The 19350-nt window shown below is 35.8% G+C and overlaps 1 protein-coding gene across 5 annotated transcripts in view; it reads left to right on the forward strand.

Moving 5' to 3' along the window:
* LOC107684269 (protein FAM13A-like) overlaps positions 1-19350 on the forward strand; it is a 47032-nt gene that overhangs the window by 10400 nt on the left and 17282 nt on the right. For 3 of the 5 annotated variants that reach the window (XM_016480497.1, XM_016480501.1, XM_016480498.1), the window contains exons 4-11: positions 3541-3688; positions 5562-5648; positions 8522-8614; positions 11484-11701; positions 14557-14598; positions 16851-16892; positions 17046-17213; positions 18847-19006. In XM_016480497.1, coding sequence (XP_016335983.1) covers positions 3541-3688; positions 5562-5648; positions 8522-8614; positions 11484-11701; positions 14557-14598; positions 16851-16892; positions 17046-17213; positions 18847-19006 — 958 coding nt within the window. Of the gene's footprint in view, positions 1-3540; positions 3695-5561; positions 5649-8521; positions 8615-11483; positions 11702-14556; positions 14599-16850; positions 16893-17045; positions 17214-18846; positions 19007-19350 lie in introns of all 5 variants that reach the window. The other 2 variants (XM_016480499.1, XM_016480500.1) reach the window with 2 other exon arrangements.

Consider the following 19350-nt stretch of genomic DNA (forward strand, 5'->3'; position numbering starts at 1 on the left):
CGGGCTGGACTCCGCTTTGTCCACGGTGAAAGCCGATCCGGTGATCCACAGCGCAAATTTGTTGTATTTCCTCAGCGACCAGCACGGATCAGCTCCAGGCATGACGAAGCAGATATCGTCCTCTTTTGAAAGGCCAAACAAAGTAGTTTCACTTTCCCAACGAATCACACAGCGTCTTTACGACATGGCGGCGGCAGCGGCAACAACAATACTACAGCGAGAATAAAAGTTACGCCTTCTTTCTTTGCGTGAACATTTGGGCGGCGTTATGCAAATCTTCCCACATCGCGACGTAGGTATGTGGGGGCGTGTTAGAACGAGCCGTTTTAGGTAGGTGTGGCTGACTCTAATATCTCTTTGGATTTGAGACTTTAGTCTTTGCAACTTTACAGATCTTCTTTATGCACCAAGAGCTTGTAACACTCCAAAGAGAAAGGAAAAATTGAAATCGCATCATATGACCTCTTTAAGTTAATTGCAGAAAGCTCTAAATGTTTTACCTTGAGTTGCGCTTGTATCTGCAAGCTGTCTGAATTATGTTTCATCTGCTCATTGCCAAAAACGGCATGTTATGTGTTCTGGGTGTCATGTTCTCAGTCTTGTTTCTCATTGGCTGTATTGCAGAGTGATCGGCACTCATGTCTCCAAGACACACTCAGCATAGTTAGTAGAGCATAGTTTCAGTGCCTGCGCGGTGATGAATTAATCTGTTTGCCCAGGGTGTACTGTAACTTCTTATGCAATTTTTATGACTTCATATTAATTGAGACATTATATAAAATATTCATTTGTCTTATCACAGGCCTATTTAAATATAAAAAAGCATGATATTTTTCAGCAATACTTTAGGGACCAATTCTCACTTTTAACTAGTTGCTTATTAGCTTGCTTATTACTAGTATATTGGCTGTTTATTAGTACTTATATAGCACATATTTAATGCCTTATTCTGTGTGATCATATTTTAGAGCCCATAATCCTACCCAATACCTAAACGTAACAACTACCGTACTAACTGTTAATAAGCAGCAAATTAGGAGTGAATTGAGACAGAAGTCATAGTTAAAAATTAGTTAATAGTGAGAATTAATGTGACCTATTTTTCTTATGTTGCAAAAATATATAATCCATATAATTTTGTCTAGTAATTTCACTTTTTTCTTTTTTCGTTTTTTTTTAAACAACAAGTTATAATTGTGGCATAAGTCAAAGTCAAAATTATGACAAAAAAATGTTGACTAGTGTCATATTTGTGACTTTTTGTCACAAATTTGCCATTTTTATCTTTTAATTCTGACTTACAGTTGTATGTCATAATTTTGACTTTTTATCTTATAATTCTGACGTTTTTATCTCATTAATTTCGGCATTTTGTGTCATAATTATGATTTACCAAAGCATGATTTTCTTTTTCATTGATAGAATCCTATAAATTTTAACCTAAAATCTTGATGGTTTAAATTGTCATTGTAATATTAAAATAATGTTTTGAAATACATGTTTTGTGCAAGTTTTGGTGGTCTTATGTCTAGCTATCCAGGCTTTGGACTCCAATAGAGGGGGCCAAAGTCCAGATGCAATTCTTTACTCGATATCAGACTCAGCGCTAACACAAATATCACTAACATACTTTCTGTGCTCATAAATCACTTGGTTGTTATTTTCAGGCACAGAAGCAATCCGGCTGATTATTCACAAGTGAATAGCTCAGAAAAAACAGCCCAAGATTATTAGAGATCCCATCTACCCACAACGCAAAGCATACAGATGTGACTAACTAACTATATATCCAGATTTAAGCCAGCACCCTTCAATATTTTCAGTGTAGTTTAGGAGGCTGGACATAAAGTAATGTGATTTCACAAAAATACAAGTTATTTGATTTTTACATCAATGCATTTTAAATATTGTTTTATTTGTTCCTTCTTATAGTGACTTATAAGCAAGTTGCCAACTGTTGCAAGATGAACGCAACCCCTAATAATATATCAGCTCTCAGTTTCAGGGAATCCCTGTGACCACAACATGTGCATTTGACACCTCAGCGTCTGTGCATACAAGATGTGTGTTACCTCAGCTCAGTGAGGTGGAAGTGACAAAACTGTTGCCTGTTTTAGGCACATACCTCTCTTTTTCTCTGTACAGCATGTTCTCTTTGTCGGGAATAATTAAACCACAAATACAGCTGTCAGACGAGCACTCGGTGACCCCATGCAGTAGCAGCATTTACTGTACATTTTATGACTCTCTATCGTGGGATAGTATCTCAGTGTGGCCTCAGAGAATATATATATATATATTTTTTTTACCTTTTGCCTAGGTGACAGCAAATTGAATTTGACTCTAAAATGTTACCTTGATCCCATAATGACAATTTTTATTTTCACAATTTAATGAAAAATCTATCAGATTTTATTTAGTTGTTTTATTCTTGATTTATTTTTGCTGTTTATTGCATTTTCATTTTGTAAAATATTTATTTTGAATCATTCATATTGCTTGATTAATTTAATTTAATTTATTCATAAATATTTATTTTTATTGCATTATATTGCTCGATTGATTGTGATCAGTGTTGGGGAAAGTTACTTTTAAAAGTAATGCATTACAATATTGCGTTACTCCCTAAAAAAGTAACTAATTACGTTACTTAGTTACTTTTTATGGAAAGTAATGCGTTGCATTACTTTTGCATTACTTTTTAAATCTGGGCTGGGCTTATTTGTTTGTTTTTAATATAAAAAGTTCTTCTTTTACAAATGTAAAAGCCCTTTCACAACAAAAGTGAAATGAATGAGCCTCAGGCTGAAGGAAATGTAAATTCACGTCTGTACAGTAGAGGGCGCAGCTCAAACAAATTGCATGAAGAATATGACGCAGGAGAAGAAAGTTCACTATTCAGCAATAACAAAAATGAAACACAAATGTGTCATTTTTGCTTAGTATGGTTGAATTGGATCATCGAAGGTCAGCAGCAAAGACATTGGTTAATAAAATGGGATTAAATACATAAATGATATTTGTCTTATTTAACATATTTAATTATTGCAGGTTTGTATAATATTCTGTGTTTGCATTTGACTGTTTTTATTCATTTTGAGGAATACTGAATCTGTTCATATTTAGTGTAGAACTTACAGTAAGCATCATATTCACACAGCGCACACAACGGCTCTGCACGTACTCCCGATTTCTCTCAATATGGCAACACAAGAGCTGTCAGTCAATACATGGGTGGAAAAAAGTAACTGGAGTTACTTGTTTCAAAAAGTAACTCAGATATGTCCTACTAAATTAAAAAGTAATGCGTTACTTTACTAGTTACTTAAAAAAAGTAATCTGATTACGTAACTTGCGTTATTGTAATGCGTTACCCCCAACACTGATTGTGATATAGCATTGCTTATGATTTATTACTGAAAAGGGCTAAAAAAAAGGGGTAATGTTGTTCCTGGTTTTATCATTTAACGTGGCAACACTTGATCTTTGATTTTACAGCATGTGTGTGTGTGTGTGTGTGTGTGTGTGTGTGTTCTGTAGTGTGTCATCTGGTTTTGACGGTATACGGGAGCAGAATATCTGTAACAACATTATGGCCAAGCTGATCCAGAACTGCAGCGCCATCTTTAAGCCTGTGGTGGAGAGAAGACAGATCGAAGAAAAACCTTCAAACCTCATCATGGTCAAAGTGAGTGTGAGTGACAAAACATATTAACTCCCATTGAACTGCCACTTCACTTGCCTTCGGTTGGCAGCCATCTAATATGCCATAGACAAAATAATTTAAGAATAATAAATATAATTGTTCAGTGCAACAGAATAGTCATTGAAATGGAGGCATTTCATTTTAGTACATGCAAACAAAGTAAAATTGGGGTCCAAACCACTGTTGTTTTAGTATCCTTACCTCACTATCTTAGTATTTATTAAGATTTTGAATTATTTTTCAAATTAAGAATAATAATTATAATTGTTCGGTGCAAGGGAACAGAATACTGTTTGAAATGGAACAATATAATATTAGTAAATGCAAACGCACTAAAATTGGGGTCCAAGCCAGTGTTAGTATCATTACTGTACTATATTAGTGTTCTTATATTTTCTCTTTGCCTTTTACATTTAGTTGTTTTATTCATTTTGCTGTGTTTTAGTCATTTTTATTTTTGTCTTTTTTTTAAATTAATTTTCATTTCCGTTTTAGTATTAGTAATAGTACTTCACCTAAACAAAAGTTAGAAATGTTGCTTTCACAACTAACTAAAATAAAAATTTTAAGTAAGATTTTTTTTCTATTCAATTTTATTTCAATTACTGTAAATATTTTTAGAATTTTTAGTTTTAGTTAAGACTAACAACACTGGTTCAAAAAGTCATGGGGCCCTATTTTAAAGATCTAAGCGCATGGTCTAAAACGCACGGCGCAATTGCGCTTAAGGTGTGTCTGAATCCACTTTTGCTAGTTTAAGGACGGGAAAAATGGTTGACGTGCCCGGCGCATGGTCTAAAAGGGTTGTCCTTATTCTCTTAATGAGTAATGGGTGTGTTTTGGGCGTAACGTGCCATAAACCAATCAGAGTCTTGCGCGTAATTCTGATACATGCAAAGACTATCCATTATGACATGTAGGCATTTTTATATTTATGTACACAATAATAATCTTTTACATTTTAATCCTTTAATTTTTCATTTTTAAAAATGTTTGTGTGCTGCTGTGCGTCCATGTGTGTGTAATAAGAAAAGTGTATGCGCGTTGTGCGTTGTGCGTTGTGTGTAATAGGCGCATATTACTACCGCACTCTTTAAATAACAAAAAACAAATATTGCGCCAGACTTTAGACCAGGTTTTTGTTGGTCAATGGCGCAGTCTATTTCAGTTGCCTCAAAATAGCAATGCGCCTGAACACACCTCGTTTTCAGACCAGCACGCCCATGGGCGCACAAATGGGTGCAAATGCATTTGATATTTAAACAACGTGGCGCAGGACGTGAAAATGACAACTGCGTCGAGCTGAAACTAGCAAAAAACACTTGCGTCACGCCTGGCGCCGCATTGCGCCACGTATGATAGGGCCCATGGTGTTCATTTGAGCAATGCAAGTTTGAATTTGGCTTGCAACATTTCCCCAACCTCTTCATTTATTTAGTTAGATTTGAACTTCTGAATTGTTTTAAGACGTAACTCAGTACATCAAATGCCTTCAAAAGTGCAGTTCAACTGAGAAAATCAAACCCATGTATGGAAACACATCCTTCACAACCCAAAACATGCCACTTTCTCCTTCTTCAGCCTAGTAGTCACATGCATAGACACTGTGTCTCCCTGACCTTGCTTTGTTGCTGTTTGCACCGACTCGCCAAAACTTCAAGACGTCATCGTGCAATCTCTCTTATGCCACCATCAACAACATCTGCTTTTCTGCATTTGCTCTTTAGTTTCAGTTGTCACATGAAATTGTGTTGTCTTCTGAATGCATCAGTCATGTGCACTGATGCTTTGTTGCTGTAGTCAGTGGGTTCAGGTGATCTCATGTGAATCCCTGAGTGTATTGTTTTGTTCCCAGGAGGCCAACACAAACACCGAAAGCACAGAGACGTCACCTTTCACTCCTGTTCCTAAGGCACACACTCCACATGTCAAGAAGATGAAGGTACAGGTGATAGTATATGTGTGTGTATTCGTAGATGTGTGTATGCCTGTATTATCAACCTGTTACGGTACACAGACTCAGTGTGGGTTTGTTTCCACAGTCCATGTCAAATTCCAGTGACATAGCAGTTCAGAAACACCAGCAATCCAATAACACTTCTCGCCCTGAGGTTAAAGGTACAATCACAAGACTCAGCTTTGAGTTTAATCCAAATGATGCAGATCTTAAGTCAGTCAAAGGCTATTTTTTAAAGGAATAGTTGAGCCAAAAATGAAAATTTGTTGAAAATGTATTCACCCGCCAGGCCATCCAAAATGCAGATGAGTTTTTTTTTTCTCTTCATCAGAACAGATTTGGAGAATTTAGAGCATTGCATCACTTGCTCACCAATGGATCCTCTGCAGTGAATGGGTGCCGTCAGAATGAGAGTCCAAACAGCTAATAAAAACATCACAATAATTCACAAGTAATCCACACCACTCCAGTCCATCAGTTAAGATCAAAGCTGCATATTTGCAATAAACAAATCCATCATTAAAACTTTTTTAACTTCAAAATGTCACTTCTGGCCAAAATATAAGTCCATAATCCATAAGGCTTACTCCAATAAAAAAAACTCCATCCTCTGTTGTCCTCTCACATGAATATCCACCAGCATATTTTTTTAAAGGGGTCATATGATGCAATTTCAAGTTTTCCTTTAAACTCCATCCTCTGTTGTCCTCTCACATGAATATCCACCAGCATATTTTTTAAAGGGGTCATATGATGCAATTTCAAGTTTTCCTTTCCATGTCTCGTCGCGCCTAGACACGCCATCACAGTATGGTAGGGGCTTAACATTTCCATCACACGCTTGAGGTATTCGGCCAATCACAACGCACTGGATAGCTGGCCAATCAGAGCACACCTCTCTTTTCAGACCGATGAGCTTTGTAAAAATCTACGCACTTCAGAAAGGCGGGGCATAAAGGAGAAACAATAATGTACAGTATGTGGAAAATAATGTGTTTTTTGAACCTTAAACCGCATAAACACATTTCATTACACCAAATATACAAAATAATGTTATTTTTTAGCAACATCATATGACCCCTTTAAAGCTGTTTTGGCTGGTAAACATAGTTTAATCTGAGCATATTTCTCTCCTGATTCAGACCAGATAACTTTTTCACTGGAGGAAGCAATATTGTGGATAGAGGACATGTATTATAGCCAGAAACAATGATCTGAAGTGAAAAACACCTTAATAATGAATTCTTCTTAGACACATGCAGCTTTTCACTTCACTGTATGTTAATCGATGGACTGGAGTGGTGTGGGTTACTTGTGGATTACTATAATGTTTTTATCAGCTGTTTAAACTCTCATTCTGACGGCGCCCATTCACTGCAGAGGACCCAGTGGTGAGTAAGTGATGCTAAATTTCTCCAAATCTGATGTGATGAAGATACAAACTCATCCACATCTTAGATGGTCTGAGGGTGACAATTTTTGGCAAATTATAATTTTGGGGTGAACTATTTCTTTAAGTCCAGTAATGCAATCATCTGGATAGCTTTTTTTTCAGCACTTGAAGATATTTACTGCAGATGAGCCTGGGACATAAAACTCGATTAAACCTCTTGGTATTTACATCATGCTGACTTTGGATCAGATTCTTGTGACCTTAATTCCTGTTAAAGGCCCCGGCTAGTGATATATTTATCTTTCCGATGGGTATTAAAGTTACACCCCTGAGGAACACAAAAGGTGTTTTTGTGGACTACAGGATGTGTTTACTCATGCACTGAGGAACAACATTGACTGAAAGATGAAGAACAGATCTACAGTAGCTCATGCCAAGTACACCTCTTGATAAACACTAAGTCAATAAATATATAAAGTCGCTTAGTCATGTGTGTATTTACTCTCTTGATAAATTGCACGAGCAGGCATATTGTAATTGAGTTTTCGCAGATTTTCAGAAATTACTCGTACATGCCGGATGGGAAAATGCACAAAGAATGAGAGTTCTGTTTTCTGTAAATTGAATTAAATTGAATTTTCCCTCTCAATTGAATGATGTCAGTTGCATATGACGGTGGTCATGTGTACGTGCTCAGAACCGCACAGTGTAGTGTTTACGTGTCTGCTGGAGACGGGCTGGGTCTCATGTTTGTGTATGTTCTCTCTATGAAGCAGTATGAACCATGACCCGCTTAAATTACTGACATGATGTTTTGATAACAATAATATTGTTTCTGTAGATTGAAAAACCTTGTATGATGGTACTACTTGCCCTCTGCGCACAGAGTTTTCCAAGTACACTACTGTTCAAAAGTTTGGGGTCAGTAAGATTTTTTTATTTAAAAAAAAAAACGTCTCTAACACTCACCAAGGCTGCATAAAACAACTGCTTTTTATTTGAATATATTTTAAAGTGTAATTTATTGCTGTGATCAAAGCTGAATTTTCAGCATCATTACTTCAGTGTCACATGATCCAGACATCATTCTAATATGCTGATTTGCTGCTCAAGAAACATTTCTTATTATTCTTATTATCAGTTATGGAAACTCCTTAATATTTTGTGTGGAAACCATGATAAAGTTCAAAGGAACAACATTTATTTGAAATAGAAATTGTTTCAGTATCAGTGTTTTACTGTCACTTTTGATCAATTTAATGCATTCTTGCTGAATAAAAATATTATTTCTTAAAAAAAATTATTTGTTTAAAAGATACTTTTGAACGGTGATGTACTTCTACAACTCTCTTTAATGTTTCATACAATTGACTTTTTTTTTTTTTTTCAGATGCCCAACTTTAAATAGATTTTTTTAATAGATTGCATGTTGAAATCATTTGATTAATCATTATCATTTTGTTAGGTCACACAATGCACTCCAGTTGAAAATACAGATTATTCAAGAGAAAAGGAGTCAAGTCCAGACAACTCTATACTGACACCAAGAAAAAAGACGGTAAGAATCACCAACATTAGCTATATATTCTGTATATAGGTATTATAATATCTATTTTAGAGACTTGCTTCATCATAGACATTTGTAGAGAGAACCTTATTGAGTCAAATCAATAAAATGGATTACAGTGTCAATAGTTACGTGCAATTATAGTCATTATCATGGTATAATCACGTGCTTGTTGTTTGAATTCTCTATGGGCCTGATTTATTTATCATCCAGCTTTATTCTATTAAACAGAAGTAATTTGAGTTATGATCCTCGTTGTAGCTTCCTTGAAGGAAGAGTCTTCACATTCATAAATCTGAAATATTTTTCCCCATCTTCCACCTTCCCGAAATATCTCCGCCAAGGAAGGTCTTAACACACAATGGCGTATGCTGTGTTTTTGTGTTATCTTTGAAATCCAAAGCTATTGAAAGTCCTCTGTTTACATAGACATGTGGTGCTGATCAAACCGAGTTTGGCCAGATAAGGCCTGTGGGAGAACCGTCTAATCGGTGAACTGATGTCGTAAACAGACAGAGAATTGCTGACGGAGAATTGCTTGATGTGGCTTTCATGAAAAATAAGACCACTTCCTACAGCGGAGACGTTTCCAGTTACATAAGGGGTCAATGAAATCTTTCAGTTGAACACGTAGCGCTAGCTGAACTGACTCACTCAGATTACCGCATTTTGTTTTGGGAAAACCAGCATAAATAGAACTTTATACACGGGGCATCTGTTGACATCTACGCTGGAGTGGTAGTTTAACAAGTTTGAAAGAAGTTACCTTGACTGTTTTGCAAATCCTTAGCAGATAAAGGAGATGTACATTTCTTTTATTTATTGACTTATTTTATATAGCATGAGTGGAATACTTGTTGTTATCTCTCGAAACTTTAACATTTCCTTGTTTTGGAGGATTTCATTGTACTTGCCATTAAGTTTTATGATTTGTTATTTCTATTGTTCTGATCAATAACTGACGCGCAATCACAGAGTCATCATGAAGTTAATGGTTTGCTTATCATTAATCTTCATTGAACGTGGGTCAAAGTTTACAGAGACCTTATTTGTCCTACTTTTAATCGAACTTTGCATTGGGAAGGCCTTGGGCATCTAGAAGGTTCAAATTGTTTACAAAAATTAACAGCATCTTTGGTTGCAAAGTAACACTAGCACTACACCAACCATTGATATTTGAGGGTATCAGTTGTAGCTATCATCTCTATTTATGCTTGCATAATTTGTTTTGAGGGTTTTGTTTACTGTTCAGTGTGTAATAAGTCTCTGTTGAAATGTAACTAGGGAGTCAGGTTTGTTAGTGGAAGACTTTCTACCAATGAAAAGTGAGGACAGAGAAACTTCTAGATCTGGACAGCCTTGGAAAAACAAACAAACTCTGGTTTATTAAAATCTGATACCTCAAATCAATGCGGCTTCTTGTTTCTAAATCTGGAGGGTGTTAAAGTTGGCAAACAAATCCAGTAGAAATGCACCACTCAAATAAATGCTTTTCTTTTAAACTTTTTATTTATTAAAGAATCCTAAAAAAATCATAGTTTTCACAAAAGAAAAAAAAAATTAAGCAGCACAACCGTTTTCAACATTGATAATAATAAGAAATGTTTTTGAGCACCAAATTAGCATATTAGAGTGATTTCTGAAGGATCATGTGACACTGAAGACTGGAGTAATGATGCTGAAAATTCACAAGAATAAATTACATTTTACAATATATTACAACAGAAAACAGTTATTTTAAATTGTAATAATATTTCACAATATTACTGTTTTTGCTGTATTTTTGATCAAATAAATGTAGCCTTGGTGAGCAGAAGAGGCTTATTTCAAAAACATCAACAAAAACATAAACAGATCTTACCCATCCCAGTTATCTGAACAATAGTGTAAGTGAATGAGTAGTGGGGCCAAAAATTGCCATAAGAGAAGTTTATATTATCTGTGCACTATATTCCAAAATTTCTAAAGCCATATGATGGGTTTATGGGACGAACTGACTGAAATGTAACTTCTAATTTTCACATTTAGGTAACCTGTTCAATTGCATCTAACATCTTGAAAGATCACACAGCGTCCTGTGCTTTTGCGTGACGTTAGCACTTCGACCCTTCTATAAACAGTCAGTCGAAAGCGTTTAACGCAGAACTCAATAAAACAATGATTTTCCGGTGCTGTTTACATCATTAACACATTAGCGTATAGATGTCCAGATCTCGCTTAGTTACTGTGCCTTAAATGGGTCCCATGTGGGCTGCGATCAATAGCGTCCTCTTTACCGTAGTCAAAGCCATTACCTACTTGACCGTCTGTGCCTTCAGGACTAAGTGCGTTGAAGATCAATCTAATCCTGTTGTAGTCTTTGTGTTACGTGACTTTGATCTCATTTGCTTTGGGAGTTCAATTTCGTCATCTCTTCCACTTTGCTGTGAGATATCGGCTTGTTATTCACAAATCAATGCTGAAAAGTTTAGATTTCAGACTCTCTTCTGGCCAAACACAGTTGTGATCCCAGGGTGCTGGTGCCATGGTTTGCTGCAGTCTTGCAAATACAAATGGTTTAAGGTCTGTTTATCGTTTGCATCATTAAGTGGCAATGAATCGATCTGAATTTGACTGGGCTCTTGTGCGCCTGAGATTTTTTACCTCTTACACTTATTCATCTGGCTTTCGACATGTACAGCCTTTATCGGTTAGAAAGGTAAGACAAATGTGAACTAAGCTTATTCATAAATACCTTTTACTTGTTATTGTGCTTTGCATAACTATCTTCATGTTGGTGTTTCCTGGCGTCATCCAATTTGTAATGAATGTACATTTCTGTCCCTCTATCTTCATCTTTCTTTTGATTTCTGTCTTTCAGGTGAAGAAGATAAAGACAGAGGCTGTGCCGAGATCTTTTCCTCAACCGGCTCCCTCCGGTGATCCCGTCTCCAGGCCTCTGCCCCATCTTCCAGACAGAAGCTCGGGTGCTAGTGCTCGGTTTCCTCCACACACTCCAGACCAGAGCATCAGCTCAAGTGTTGACGGCATGAACCCGAGTCCTCAGACCGTAAGCCCTGCCAGATCCACAGAGATCAGGTCAGTGTGCTTCCCATGGACAATTACTGCTGCGTGAACGGTATTTTTTTATGCTTACCAAGGCTGCGTTTCTTTGATTTGCATTTCTCAATGAGGAACCTGTAGATTAATGTTTTGATTAATCTTTGATCATTGATGTAGTGAATTGGTACTTTTCCATCATTTCCCATAAAACAAAAACTTTGTCAAAGGGCCTTGTTGTTCACTCAGGGAGGTGGTGGCTAAGCAGGATTTCTGTTTTGTAATTCATGACGGCAGTTATTATTTTAATACCCTTGTCAGACTGTGTAACGCCACTTAAGAGCTTCAGTGATGTGGAAAAATATTTCCCTTCTACTCCGATTCTTCAAGAAATCTTGCGAAATGTCTTTGTAGGTACATGCGGTACCCTAATTCTTAGCAGGATTTACTGTGAGATGGCAATTTACGCATTTCACATTTTACAACAAGAGGGAAGCACCTTGATACACACACACACACACACACACACACACACACACACACAAATGCCCAAGATCTTTGTTCGTAAATCATGTGATTCTTGAGCTTTTTGGAGCCAAATGGACTTGAATTTCTTTTTTGTTTTATTCCTGTGTGAACAGGACGTAAATCCTTTGTATTGGATGGTTGTGATTCAGTGCAGCCAGCACTCGAATCACACAAATATTTACTTCCCTTTTGACACACACACACACATCTTACGACAGCGTTCATGGCAACGTCGCACGTACTTCTGAATGGTGCGTGCCAAATCACACAGTGAATTGACCTTTCAATCATCTCCACATTTTTAGAACTGGTTTTTAAAACCCAATCCAAACATAGCAATTAAATGGATTATAACAAGAATTTGTGCCACAGAAATTTACACAGATTTGACTGACCATCATTGACAAAGTTATACAAATCCAATGCCCCTTGCATTCTTTTATGAAATATTTTGGCTGATTTAATTTTCAACGACATATAAACACTGATTTTCAACGCTGATTTAACTTTCAGCTACATATAAAAAAGGTATTGTTTTACAGTTCAAAACCTAAACATCCTAGATAAATAAGATAATTTGGTAACACTTTAGTATAGGGACCAATTTTACTATTAACTAATTGCTTATTAGCATGCCTATTATTAACATATTGGCTGTTTATTAGTGCTTATTAAGCACATATTCTGCATGACCATATTCTACATCCCTAATCCTTATCCAATAACTAAACTTATCCTATCCAATAGCTACCTTACTAACTATTAATAAGAAGCAAATTAGGCGTTTATTGAGGCAAAAGTCGTAGTTGGTTTGTTAATAGGAAGAATTGGACCTTAAAATAAAGTGTGACCGTTCATTTTAAAGACAAGTCTTTTTTCAGTTCAATTAAGGTTTTCTCAACTATTTGTGCTTAAAACAAGAAAAAGAAAAAAAAACAGTAGAGCGTGTTGCTAGCAATGCCATGATCATGGTTCGATACTCAGGGAACGCATGAACTGATCAAATGTATTGAATACGTTATGAGTTGCTTTGGATAAAAGCATATGCTGAATACATAAATGTAAAAGTGAAAAAAAAGTGTTAACATTTCATATCAATTTAGCTTCTCAAGTAATTACATTTTAGCTTATCATATTTGTATTATCTGTATCCGTGTTTGTATTATTATTATTATTATCATATTTTGTCTTATCTTTATTTTTGTCTTGGATGGAAATTTTGTTAGTTTGAAGGATGTTTATATATACTGTGTGTGTGTATATATATATATATATATATATATATATATATATTACAAATAATGAAAAATACTGATTCAAATAAAAAAATGTCATGTTCCTAATGATTGCTTATTATGTAAAAACTGAAAAATCTGATTAATATATTTGTTTTAAAATCTGTATCCTTCAAACTAAATACATTTTAATACAAAACTAAATAAAGTTAAATAAATAATGTTTTTACCACAAAAACGTGAAAAATATGGATTCTAATTCATTTTTCATGTACCTGATGATTGCTCATCATCGTTTTGTAACAATTAAAAATAATATTTATTTATCTTTATTTTGTCTTGGATGAACATGTATTTACTTTAAAGGATGTTTAGATATTTCTTTTTTTTTACTACAAAAAGTGAAAAAAATATGGATTTAAATTTCCATGTACCTGATGATTGCTCATCATCATTTTGTAATAATATTTATCTTAATTTTGTCTTGGATGAACATGTATAGGTTGAAGGGTGTTTAGATATTTTTACTACAAAAATGGAAAATAATATGGATTCAAATTAAAGTATTCATGAACCTGATGATTAATTATCATTGTTTTGTAAAATATGTATTTATTTATTTTTGTAGTGTAATGTTTCCATTTAACACATTTGACCATTTTTAAGTCCATTCCACAGATATTCTTCTCAAAAATCGAAGAAACTGTGATAAAGTCCACTGTTTTTCTCAGGGCCTTATGATTACTATATTAGCCGTTGTTTATTGGCATTAATGCAGTCCCCCTGGTTTCCTGGAGATGTGGATTGTTTTGTTCTCAGTTGTGATATTAATTCCCAGCAAATCTGAATCTGTGAAACATCCCCTCCTGAGCTCATCAAGTTTTGTTGGCCAAGCTCCAGCATGTGGAGTGGATACGGTTCTTTCCAGCTGTAGTAATTACTGGAGACAAGTCAAACAAAAGCTCTGAACTACATGTACATGTACATTGTTCACCAAACAATAGGCACCCTGAGACCCTCGGACCATGTGCTCTGAAAAAAAAAAAAACAGTTTTGTTTACTCTGGCAAATACCACATATGTTTAGATTTTGCTGTTCAGTGAGCCTGACCTCTGTTTTCGTTTTTTCCAGCCTCCAAGAAGATGGAAGACCAATATCTCCTTTCTATATTAGGTAGGACCACTCACAGTTTTTCCTCACTCTTTCTTTGTTTCCCCACTTTTGCTGAAAAACCGAAGGCTATTATTTCGGAGGCATGAATGGGCTTTTTACAATATATCTTCATAATGAAAATGATCTAGACATTTTATTGTACAAACAAGGTCTCAATTTACACCCTCAGATTTTTCAAAACAACTTTGTTCTTGTACGTTCAGCATCAGTAGGTGATTATGTGGTAGTACAGTAAATGTCACAAATGTCATTTGTCCAAATCTTCCCAATAGTACGCACAAATGATCCCTCAAACAACTGAAATCCTCTTAGTGTCACGTCAGGGATACGTGCTAATGGTTTCTGGTTGAATTCAGTCGGAGCGTGATGGATCTGGTCAAAATAAACCTCTCTTGTGGTTGTTTTCTCGGTTCCTTCGTGTGTTGACTCATTGCATCAGCTCCGGTCCCCTCTCGTACCATAGCAACTGACCCTTCACACATTTCCCATCACATAGTTTACCCAACCCAGCCCTCACTAGTGTTGTGAATATGGGCCTTAAAGGAATAGTTCACACAAAAATGACAGTTCTGTTCATTATGTACTCACCCACATGTCATTACCAGCCCATGTGACTTCTTAACTGAGAATTCTTAACTGATCTGGGTTGTTTTTTTCTAATGTCTTTTATTGTTCTCCTCACACTGCATTTCACTGTCATTAAGGAATGCAAGCAAATACATTTACGAGTGTATTTTCTGGAAACTTTAACCTCTTGTTGGAGTGAGTTTATGCTTGAAGTGTGTTTGCCTACTTGGCATCATGTCGGAGAAGATGTCAGTCAGTGAATAAATAATTTTAGCCCGCCAAATATTGTCTTTTATAGTTCTGGAGTTTTCGATTGTGGTTAGATCTATTGAGAGAGATATAATGTTACATATTGTACGCATCAGTGTTCAAGTTTTTGTTTTTGTTTTGTTTTTATTTTGCTCTCCCAGGCTGAATTTATTTGATAAAAAAATTATTAAAAATAATAATATTGTGAAATATTATTACAATTTAAATAACTGTTTTCTATATGAATATTTTTAAAATGTAATTTATTTCTGTGATGCAAAGCTGAATTTTCAGCATCATTACTCCAGTCTTCAGTGTCACGTGATGCTTCAGAAATCATTCTGATATGCTGATTTGCTGCTCAAGAAATATTTCTTATTATTACCAATGCTGAAAACTGTTCTACTGCTTCATATTTTTGTGGATTCTTTGATTAATCAAAAGTTCAAAAGAACAGCATTTATTTGAAATAGATTTTTTTTGTAACATTATAAATGTTTTTACTGTCACTTTTGATTGATTTAATGGATCCTTGGTGAATAAAATATTTATTTCTTAAAAAAAAAAATTGTACTAAACCGCAAACTTTTTACGGTACTGAAATTATTTATAAAGTATGTAAATTCCTAGTTATAAAAATATATTTTCATTTAGTGTGTATATATTACATTTGTCGTGTTTTTATTTGTTATTATTTTAGGTAACAAACACATCTTTAATGTTGGCCTCTTTAATCATCGCCAGTTTCCCCCATGTTTCACTGACCACTGTGAACTAGATTTGGAGGATGACTATATGGAAGGACTAGGTTAGCAGACTAGCAGTATTTAGTGCCAGCTTGTACTCAGTCCAGCATTCAGGTCCCGTCATCCTCGCCCTTGGAGTGCACCGTATGACTGCTGTGTTATATAAGACCGACAGACCTCATCAAATCATCTTTAGTCCTCTGTCTCAACACATAACTGTTCTCACTGGCCTATTCTTGGTAGCCTTTGATACCATCTACGTTTGCATCTAACGATCATTCCTTTTGATACTGCTCAATACCAAGTTAATAGTTTGCTCATGGTGTTTAAATAGCGAGTAGTCAGCTGTGAGCAGTTAACTGGCTCTGACCCTGAGAGCGCTGCTGGGAACTGTTGTGTCCGGACCCTCAGCCTATTTCCGGATACAAAAGATAATGCCGCTATTTTTTACCGTGGCGTCATTTTCGGGAACTTTCTTTCCAATCCACGAGAATTTAGCTTGTGGTAAGTAATATTTGTTTCTTTGATTTGGATGATCAGATGAGGTCACTAAACCAATAGGAGATTTTCTCTGGTTTTCAAAAAAATCTGGTTATTAATTTCTCTTTGGATACAATTGGATGGAACTGATGCTAAGCTTAATAATTCAGTATTTTCTCTCTTCTTTATTATGTTGTTCTCTTTCTTTAGCTCACAGATCTCTCCTGGACACTGCAGACCTGAATTAACAACGTAAGTGATTATACAGAGCCTTATGTGACAATTAAATTCTTTTAATAAATCTTCAAGTCAATCTTCTGAATAGACCGATAACTTTCATTGTTCATGTAATTAATGCAATCATAAAGCAATCAAGCAATCATGTCTGTCTCTCTCTCTGTCCAGTTTTCTGGAGAAGACCATTCGCTCAGCGGTCGAGCAACACCTCTTCAACTCGCACATGCCCACAGGTCAGAGTTCAGAGGGCTTGGATCCGACTGCCCACTCTTCATCTCCTGTGACAACAGCCCGAGAGAGGAGGAGACATCTACGAGAACAAGAGGAGAACTTCAGGTAGGAGCGGGTTTCTCCAGAAATACAGCTATTATTCGCCTCTATTGACTGCAGCCAAATGGCATGGTAGCTTAAGTTGTCTATGCAGTGCGCAACCAGTTATCCAGGTCATTGTAGAATGTCCAGTAAATTTATTCTAGTCAGTGTTACATGTTTCTTGGTTTCCCAAGATGTTTTGCCACTCATCAAAAATGGTTTCATCAACTTACATTGACAGTTTCACTGCAGTTCACATCTGTGATGCCGATCTCTACAGCGACTCCCACAGTAATTAGCAAGCCTTTTGATGCCATTCTGTGTGATCTGAATAAACCTGATTGACAGAGAAATCACTGAATTGACTAGAATACTATATATACCAGTATTCAAAAGTTTTGGGTCAGTAAGATTTTTTTAAATACTTTTATTTAGCAAGGATTCTATTTCAAATAAATGCTGTTCTTTTGAACTTTCTATTAATCAAGGAATCATTAAATGTATCACTGTTTGCACAAAGATATTAAGCAGCACAGCTGTTTTAAACATTATAATAAGAAATGTTTTTTGAACAGCAAATTGGCATATTAGAATGATTTCTGAAGGATCACGTGACACTGAAGACTGGAGTAATGATGCTGAAAATTCGATTATAATAAGAAATGTTTTTTGAAAAGCAAATTGGCATATTAGAATGATTTCTGAAGGATCACGTGACACTGAAGACTGGAGTAATGATGCTGAAAATTCAGCTTTAACATCACAGCAATAAATTACATTTTACTATATATTCAAATAGAAACCTGTTATTTTAAATTGTAATAATATTTCACAAAATTACTGTTTTTACAGATTTTTTAATCAAATAAATTTAGCCATGGCAAGCATGTCAGATTTATTTAAAAAACATCATATTTTATTGTATTTATTTTAGTCGTTCTTTAATTAATTAATGTAATTAATGTAATGTAATTTAATATTTTCCCGGTTTCCAAAAATTAATGATCACAGATTCAATGATTCGGAGACTTTCTGACTTTTGGTGTACCCTACAGTACTGTATATACAGTATATATATAATTTACATGTCATACAACTTAATGCTAGCATATAAGATATTTTAATATTTAAAAAACAATTTGAAAAGAATTGAAAAAAATGAAAATGTGTTCTGCCCACTAACAAGGATGTCCAGCTTCAGACGATATCAGTCGATTGCTGAAAATCTTAAAATGGACAAATATCTGCAAACCAGCCAGTCTAGCTAATATAGTGAATAATAACCTAAATTTAACCTATCAAAAGTATTTAGTTAATCCCATATTATTATGATAAATACATTTGGATTACTAAAGAATCTGTCATCCAATCTTATTTCCATTCCAGCTTGGGTCATTGCTTGCTGGATCTCAGAGCGATCGAACTAATCCTGTTGACAGGAACTATCCACAGAGACACTGAAAACATTAGATTAGTGGCTCAACAGTTGTGCTGTGTGACACATACTGATCCAACTCCAGAGACAGCTGTAAATAAAAAGTCAGATGAGGTATCACAGCGACGGCTTCATTTCTGCTCTGCTCTTATGAGTTGATCCCTTGAGTAACGTCACGTGTTGATTCTGTGGTGTCTGAAAGCAAAACTGTGTCTTTCTCAGGGTCGAGGGTGATAAAGAGAACGTCCCGTCTCCAGGTGTGAGGGTCACAGAGGAGGGTGACGGGCGTCTGCTGCTGCCGCCACGTGAGGCTCAGAGAAACAGGAAACCCAAACACAGTCCCACACTGACTGAGCACTCAGACAACCGGGATGCCCCCACCGTGAGTCTGCTTTTTAGGATTACCTTCATGGCCTTCTCTCTGTCTTTCTGCAAGCATCCCTATTACTACTGCTCTTACTAAGAAGGAGAGATTTCATCAAACCCCTAACCATAAATATTCAAATTAGGAATGTAACTTGTTCCGCAGTGTTTATGCTACAGAAATGAAGCAATATTCATACAATTTTTGTATGGCGGACCAAAAATGGGTTCTTTTGACTTGGGCCAGTAAGCAACCATTCGTGGCCTAATGGTTAGAGAGTCGGACTCATAACCCAAAGGTTGTGGGTTCGAGTCTCGTACCGGCAGGGATTGTAGGTGGGGGGAGTGAATGTACAGCGCTCT

Source organism: Sinocyclocheilus anshuiensis, unplaced genomic scaffold (genome assembly GCF_001515605.1).
Source record: "Sinocyclocheilus anshuiensis isolate Anshui unplaced genomic scaffold, SAMN03320099.WGS_v1.1 scaffold1371, whole genome shotgun sequence".
NCBI classification, from domain to species: domain Eukaryota; kingdom Metazoa; phylum Chordata; class Actinopteri; order Cypriniformes; family Cyprinidae; genus Sinocyclocheilus; species Sinocyclocheilus anshuiensis.